Consider the following 8316-nt stretch of genomic DNA (forward strand, 5'->3'; position numbering starts at 1 on the left):
ACACACACACACACACACACACACACACACACACACACACACACACACACACACACATACTGAGGAAAGTCATCTGGCTGCTAATGACAGAGTAAAGCACTATGATAGTGGTTTGTTGATAGTTGCATCATTGACCCTTATGAGAGATATGAGGGGATTTATAGCATATATCAAGCAGAAGCTGTAGACACTTTAACCCTTGGGAGATCCTTTAAAAAACTTACATTCGTGATCCTAAGGACAAAATGTGTCCTCTTCCTAAAAACCGCTGTAAAAATATTATAAAGTAATATTTTTTTCCACTTTAAATGATCTAGTCTTTTAAAACTACTTCAGCCTGACACATAGATACCAAATATTATATACTTTTTGAAAATTTTTAACCCTTTATAGGCCCATTTACTTACACAGTGCCACTTTTTTTCATGGACAAAAATTTTAAAACTCAAATAATTTCCATAAAATGTATTTTGGGGACTATTGGATTATTATTATTATTAGGCCCTGAGATGAGTCACTGATTGGCATCAACATTCTTTTTCATGCATTTTTTGTTTTTCTACAGTATCAGGTTTTGTGAAAAACTTACATTCGTGATCCTAAGAACACATACTGTCCTCTACCCAAAAACTGTTGTAAAAATATTATGAAGTAATATTTTTTTCCACTTTAAATGATCTAGTCCTTTAGAACTACTTCAGCCTGACACATAGATACCAAATATTATATACTTTTTGAAAATTTTTAACCCTTTATAGGCCCATTTACTTACACAGTGCCACTTTTTTTCATGGACAAAAATTTTAAAACTCAAATAATTTCCATAAAATGTATTTTGGGGACTATTGGATTATTATTTTTATTAGGCCCTGAGATGAGTCACTGATTGGCATCAACATTCTTTTTCATGCATTTTTTGTTTTTCTACAGTATCAGGTTTTGTGAAAAACTTACATTCGTGATCCTAAGGACACATACTGTCCTCTATCCAAAAACTGTTGTAAAAATATTATAAAGTAGTATTTTTTCCACTTTAAATGATCCAGTCTTTTAAAACTACTTCAGCTTGAAATAAATATATCAAATATTACATATATTTTTGGGTATTTTAACCCTTCAAAGGCCAGTATTCTTACATACCGCCACTGTTTTTTTTATCAAACATCCAAATAACTAAAATAATTTACATAAAATACATTTTACGGAGGAGAGGAACATGGCGGTGCAAATGTTAGCACTGTTGGCACACACCAAGAAGATAACTAGGTCCTGGGTTCAAATCCACCTTCTGCCTGGGGCCTTACTGGGTGGAGTTTTCATGTTATCCACATGTATGTGTGGGTTCTCTTAGGGGACTCCAGCTTCCTACCACAGTCCAAAGACATGCAATTTGTAGGGATAAGTCATTTGGTGATTCTGAATTGCCCATTGATGTGAATGGTTATCTATCTCTCTGTCTTGGCCCTGTGACAGGCTGGTGACCTGTGCAGGGTGTACCCTCCCTCTCGCCCTATGGCAGCTGGGATAGGCTCCAGACCCTCTGTGATGCAGAATTGGATAAGTGGAACCAAATGAATGGAATATTTGATTTTTATTAGGCCATGAGATGGTAAATGATTGGCAGCAATATGTTTTTTCATGCATTTTTTTTTGTTTTCCCTGCAGTGACAAATAAAAAAAAATCATACTTGAGGTTCTGAGGACAAAAAATGTCACCTTCTCAAAAACTGCTGTAAAAACATAGAGCAAAAGAGAAAGACGGTGAGAGACAGGGTGAGTGAGAGACAGACAGGGTGGGTGAGAGACAGACAGGATGGGAGAGTGTAGAGCTATGTGTCTGTCTGTGATTGTGAGAGTCCAGCTAAGGTAAAGCGGAGACTGCAAATGGACAAACTGTGGTGGTCTTTGCATGTAAAATGCATGTAAAATTCCCATATTTGCATGTAAAATTCACACTGCTTCTTACTTCTACATTTACTGATGAGAGCGGGGCCTGCAGCAGCACCTTGTAGATTTGAGTTGATTCATTTTTTGACCTGTAAACACCATGCCATGTGCTGTAAAATCTTGTCATCTCCAAAAGGGCTAATCCTGCACTACTGTTCATTCTTATAGCCATGGCTGCAGTGCAGGTGCATAATCTACCTGAGCGAGAACCAGAACAAAATCCAATTTTGTTTTGGTTCTTGCTGCTGAGGCCTCTTTGAAGCACTGAAAGGTCCCTCATTGTTTATTATTCTTGAGTTAGGTTTATAAAGCAGAATCTGGCCTTCAAAGAGAAAAGACTTGAAGTTGGACATCACACACGCGCACACACACACACACACGTGCACATGCATGCCCGTGCACACATATACACACATACACGATGATCCAACATCAATAGTGACACACACTTATTATTTCGGGAGCAAGAAAACCTTGCAGAAAACAGTAAAAAGTGTGTAATTTTGATGCATGCATTGAATGGTAAAAAAGTAGCGCCACCTGGTGGACAAATATAAAAATCAAAAATTCAAAGTCAGTAGTCCAAAATAAAATCTTAATGAAAAAGATTGCATTGGTTTATGTGAAGATAAACGTGTGATCAAAAATGCCATTTTCAATGGTTTTGAATGGGACATTTTGTGTCCCTAGGATAAAGAGTGGGCTTTTTTGAATTGCTAAGCTAATTAGGCTATTTTTAAAAACTGATTTGACAGTTCTAAAATTTGTTGAAAATGATTAACCTTTGGCAAGTTTGAGTTATGTTCAATCAGCACAGACAAAATGGCAGGCAAATTAAAAAAAAAAAAAAACGCAAAATGTCCCTAAGATCTCCTAAGGGTTAATACCCCCCAGTGTACATCACTTTATTTCTGTGAAACCAGCAGCCATTGTGTAAGTGGAGAGCAGAATTCTGCACGAATTCACCAAAGTTCACAACCATGAGGATTTAAACTATTAAAATATGCTTAAGTCTGTTCAGTCTGTTTTGAGGTGGGAGGTTAGTGTTAGCACTCTTCATTTTAACTATAGTTTATCTGCTTGTGTCCCAACAGATAAAGTGCAGTTCCCCTTTCAAAGTTGTAATCTCATCATAGATGGAAATTGCTTCAAGGTGTCTTCAGAGGTTCGGACCTACTATGGAGCTAAAAGTCACTGTCAGGTGTGTGTTCCTCACTCAGGCTCCTCAATGAGCCTTGTGCAAATCATCATGCAAAAACAAAGTTTGCATTCTTCTTTATAGGAACAAGGGGGTATTCTGGCTCAAATCCACAATCAAAAGGTTCAGGACATTCTGGCTTTTTATCTTAGTAAACTAGAGACAAACAACGAGGTCACGAAGAATGACTTTGAAACTCAGAACTTCTGGATAGGTACTCTTTTTTCTTATAAACAAATTAATATTAAGAAAATATACAAATGTTCATACTACTGGAATGGAGATAGTAGAAATGGTGCATAGATAAAACAGCATGTTTTTACTCCACAGGTCTGACATATAAACCCCCAAAAGACTCATTTCAGTGGGACACCGGAGAGATTCCTACATTCTTCAGCTTTGCCTTTGGGCAGCCTGACAACCAAGGGTAAGAGACCCATTTAGAAATAGACAGCTGAGGGCAATGGACCAAAACAAACAAAGCAATTCTCCTGAAAAGGTGGAAAATCTGCTTCTCTATTTGTAAATCTTTATTTTTTTCTCTTATTTTATTTTATTTATTTATTTTTTTTTTAAGAAAATGTAGCTTTTCTTTCTACCTTCAAATTAAGCTTTGCTTTTAACCAATCCAAGTGATAGTGATCTTGGCTGACATGTATCCTTCATGAATACCACTAGATGTCTCTGTTTCTCTCTGTGTTACCTTACCCCCTCTAATTATAACAGCTTTTTTTGTCCACACTGTGGACAAAAGAAGTGGCAACACATATTGCTGAGGCTGCCAGTTAACCAAGTCAAAATGTTTCATCTGTGGTTTCTAGATGGATCCATGATTTTTTTTTTTTTTAACTAAAGAAAATAAACGACTCTGCTGGAAGTCTATACTTCTTTTTTTTTTCTTAAATTCCTAACCATTTCTGGTATCTATCACAAACCTTGCACGTAGTGTCACTCACGGTTTCTCTTTTTCTTTACAGTTTTGGAAACTGCGTCGAGTTGCAGGCATTGAGTGGTTTCAACTGGAATGACCAGCGCTGTAAAACACAGAACAGATACATCTGCCAGCACGGTATGGCTCCTTCTGGGAGAAGGTGGATGAAAGCCAAGATGGGTGAAGACTGAGTTTTTGCACAAGTGAATACCTAAAAATATAGTGATAAAAATTAAGACTATTGACATTTTTCCATCATTTTTCATGGGCACAAAAACAAACAGCCTAACCTGAGTGTAGCACATCTGTCTTTTTCCTATGAAATCTGTGCATGTTCCTTTTCCTCAAAAGCAACAGCTTTTTTGTTGACAGCTGACTTGCAAATGCGACTGGATTGTCCTCTTATATTTCCCCCAGACATGGCAGTTTACTGTCTGTCCAGCACCAGCTGCTTTGAAGCAGAAAACCACCAAGCTTTGAGCTGCATGGTGAAAGGGATCTGTGTCTCCAAACCCTAGCCCTATAGTGATATTATAAAAAGGATTTGGTACACCAGCTACTATGTAATCAATTTTTTACTTTCATTTCAATGTATTTATGAAAAATAGCAATAATAAGATTACTGCTGTGTTGCAGTTCATGGTCAGTGTTTTATCTTCTAAGCCACATGGTGATCCCTTCATTTAACAAAGAATGATTTGATTCACTGTTTAATATATATATATAAAACATCTATATACATAAATTGAGTTCATTTTCTATTTGTTTGGCTAGAAGAATGGACATCTTCTCCTTTTTTAAATTTTAAAATGGACTTTTCTTTACAATTGTGGTTTCTGCTCCTTCTACATGCTGTGCTCCACTGTGTCCAGGCAATTACTTTTCCTACTTCACAGCCTCTGTCACTGATATTCAGTGAAGTGTAAAATATTAATCCAGTGTGTCCCATAATGATGTGAAAACACTGAAATCTCCATGTGATCCTGCTAACACCTGCCTCTCAGTCTAAATCAATGGCACTCGGGGCTCACCATCAAGAACCTCTGAGCAATCAATATACCTCAGCTCCACAAAGGCCTGCAGTATTTGAACACACACACACACACACACACACACACACACACACACACACACACACACACACACACACACACACACACACACACACACACCACTTATATTGATCGTGAGAAATGAGATGGTGGTAGATGTTTAGTTTTGCCCAGATGAGTGTGTGTTTGCAAGTGTCTGGTGTGTAATCTCCTAATGATTACTCATAGCTGAATGATGGATCTGCTTTGAATGGGGTCCACATTGCAAGGATGTCATTTTTATAAACAGCTTTTCATTTTTCCTATTTGTGGAAGGTGTGAAACATGATTAGTAAATTCTTATCAAAGGAGAGCTAGCTGTTTGAATTGTGTCAGTAGAAGATATTCCTACAGGTATTTAACAAAGCTAAATTTATGTAAATATTCTTCCTCAATCGATGAAGTTCTCACCCTTCCTCTCAAAATAAAAGCAAAATTTCACTGAAGCAACAAAGAACTAAAAGCATAAATTAAGCTGATTATAAGTGCACAGAGCCCTGCAGCCCATCTGACTAATTTCCAGACATCATTGCTGTGTTGTTTTAATTGGTAATAAAATGATAAGTGGATATCGCACAGCCTGGAGCAGACACTAAGCTGTGTTTCTCCCGAGTACTGACTGTACTTGTGTGTATGTGTTTTTATATGCATGAAAATGTGTCCACAGTTTGAGACTCTTTTGTGACTTTGACATTTATGGCTTTACATTTAGGACATTACAGTCATCTTTGGAGAGAACTGAAGAATAACTTGGGATTCATAACACAAATGCAATTTTTCAGTCTTTAACATTTTTTATTTATTTATTTATTTTTTTGCTTAACAAGCAGAATTTCCTACATATTTTATGTGGTTTTCTTTTTCCAGGTGCCGAGCATATTGCCCAGTGGGAAGATGGCAGGTGACCTGGATTTTTCAAAGGGGTAAAATACTGCAGTTGTGATTACTTTAAGATATGCTGGGACAATAGAGGCTAGTACTGATGTATATTTATTTAGCTTTTGCCATTGTACAGTACTGTGTAAAATTCTTGAAACACTTCTCAATTCTTTATTTTTTGCTGAGAAAATGAGCAAATATGTGCAGTGATTTCCTGACACGTTTAAACAATCATGGAAATACATTATATAAGGCGAAAAACAGTTTATATAATTCTAATGAACAGGAATGTCAATATTTGGTATGAACACCTTTATTCTTCAACATATTCTGAACTTGTAATTTCTTCAAGCAGTTTTTAAGAAGAGTTCTCCAGGCTTATTGAAGGACTTTCAAAGCTCTTCTTTGGATATTGGCTGCCTTTTGCTCCATTCTCTGTCAAGATGATCCCATACTGCTTCAATAATGTTGAGGTCTGGGCTCTGGGGAGGCCAATCCATGACTGGACTGGACTGAAAATGAGTAAAAAAGCCACCAATGCTCAAAAGCAGTCAGACTTTCAGAAAGCCTGGAGAACTAATGTTCAAGACCACTATAAAAAGGTCTGGCTCCTTGGAAGCAAACTACAAAGAAATGACAGCTACCTCAACACTTTTGCAAAATACTGTACATGGATTATGGTAGGTTTAGATGTGCACTATATAATGTAGATGTCCTAATCTATAAGTATTTTACAGTAAAATAGCTGTATGCTACTGATAAAACTTCATCTGTTTATGTTAGGTGAAACATACTTTTGTTTTTATGGTTCCAGGCACAGTCAATTGGGTGGTCACTTTGATCCAGGCTACAGTATCTCAATACTTTTGGGACATAGATTAAAAAAATAAAAACAACTTTTATGAGGCATTATTTCCAGAGCATGAATCTTACAGCTTTTAGTCATCCCCTAGCTTCTAACACTGCCATGAGGTTAACATTTTTGCCATAGTTGGGTTTTATGTAGAATTTTAATTTTTATTCTTTGTTGCCTGTTGTGTTTTGAAAGTATTCATTTCCTTGTATGTTTATGCTTTTCTCACCTTTGTAACTGTTTGCAGCTACTGTTTGTAGCTGTCTTAGGTGCCGTTTACACGAGACCGTTTTCATTTTGAAACGGTGTCGTTTTGATGCGTTTCGGCCATGCGTTTACACGACAACAGAGTGAAAACGATGTGTTTCAGAAACGGGGTCCAGAGTGGAGCGTTTCAGAAACGCACCGGCTTGCGTTTTCGTGTAAACACTTGAAACAGGGATGATTTGAAAACGCTCGACTCGCACATGCGCACTATGGTTGCGACGGCCACAGTTTTTCGCGCACGCGCAAACTGATAAACAGTACTCGCGGATTCACGAGTGCTTCTTATGCTTTTCCTGTGTTTTTACCGTTTTGTAATTCAGCGTTGTGTGCAGCAGCGATCCAACCTCATCATCGGTCCACACAAAACCTCTCACATTGGCCGTTTTGTAAGTAATGAACAATTTGCCGCACTACCTACTGTGTCACTCCACGCATGCGCGTCTTGCATAAACAAACTTTGCAAAGAGAAAACCAACGCCAACTTGTGGCCTGGCATGAGAACTACATCGTTTTCATCATTTCACATATCCTCGTGTAAACGCGGATCGTTTCTGAAACGCCATCGTGTAAACGAAAGGCTGAAACGCATCAAAACGACACCGTTTCCAGTGAAAACGGCTTCGTGTAAACGGCACCTTAATCAGTCCCACCTGTGATCAGTGAGCCCTGCGTGTGTGTATGTGTATGTATATGTATAGCCTCATTGTCTGTCTGCTTCTGTGTCTTCTGATGATTTCCCTGGTTGTTGTTGTTGTTGTTTGTTTGTTGTTTTTTTTTACTCTTTTCATTATTCATTTTGTTTTTTTCTTTCTGTCTGACTTTGATGTGACTGCATGCTATCTGTATCTTGGTCCACTTTTGAACATAATGTTCAAAGAAAAAAGAAATGTTTTAGCAAAATACATATAGATAACTACTGGGTGGATTGTAACACAATTATAATGGTTTCAGATGGTGAATTCAAATGATCTCCCCTCTAGCACCATGATGAGGTTCCTATTTGAGTTTAACAACGTTTTACTTAGATCCTCATATATGTGCCGAGCTGTATAAATGAGGACCTGTCAGACTCATCACCATCAGTGTGAGGACATTTAGGAAAAGTGAGGACCTTTTGGCCTGCCCTCCATTTTTCATATCTCTTCAAAGA

The 8316-nt window shown here is 37.5% G+C and overlaps 1 protein-coding gene across 1 annotated transcript in view; it reads left to right on the plus strand.

Moving 5' to 3' along the window:
* The window catches only part of LOC115778131 (C-type lectin domain family 18 member A-like), a 13071-nt gene extending 6927 nt beyond the window's left edge, over positions 1 to 6144 (plus strand). Inside the window, exons 8-12 of the mRNA XM_030726176.1 lie at positions 3042 to 3148; positions 3230 to 3359; positions 3476 to 3572; positions 4123 to 4214; positions 6035 to 6144. Of these exons, the coding sequence (XP_030582036.1) occupies positions 3042 to 3148; positions 3230 to 3359; positions 3476 to 3572; positions 4123 to 4214; positions 6035 to 6072 (464 nt within the window). The 3' untranslated portion in view covers positions 6073 to 6144. The remainder of the gene's footprint in view (positions 1 to 3041; positions 3149 to 3229; positions 3360 to 3475; positions 3573 to 4122; positions 4215 to 6034) is intronic.
* The last annotated feature ends 2172 nt before the right edge of the window (positions 6145 to 8316 follow it).

Source organism: Archocentrus centrarchus, chromosome 3 (assembly GCF_007364275.1).
Source record: "Archocentrus centrarchus isolate MPI-CPG fArcCen1 chromosome 3, fArcCen1, whole genome shotgun sequence".
NCBI classification, from domain to species: Eukaryota; Metazoa; Chordata; class Actinopteri; order Cichliformes; family Cichlidae; genus Archocentrus; species Archocentrus centrarchus.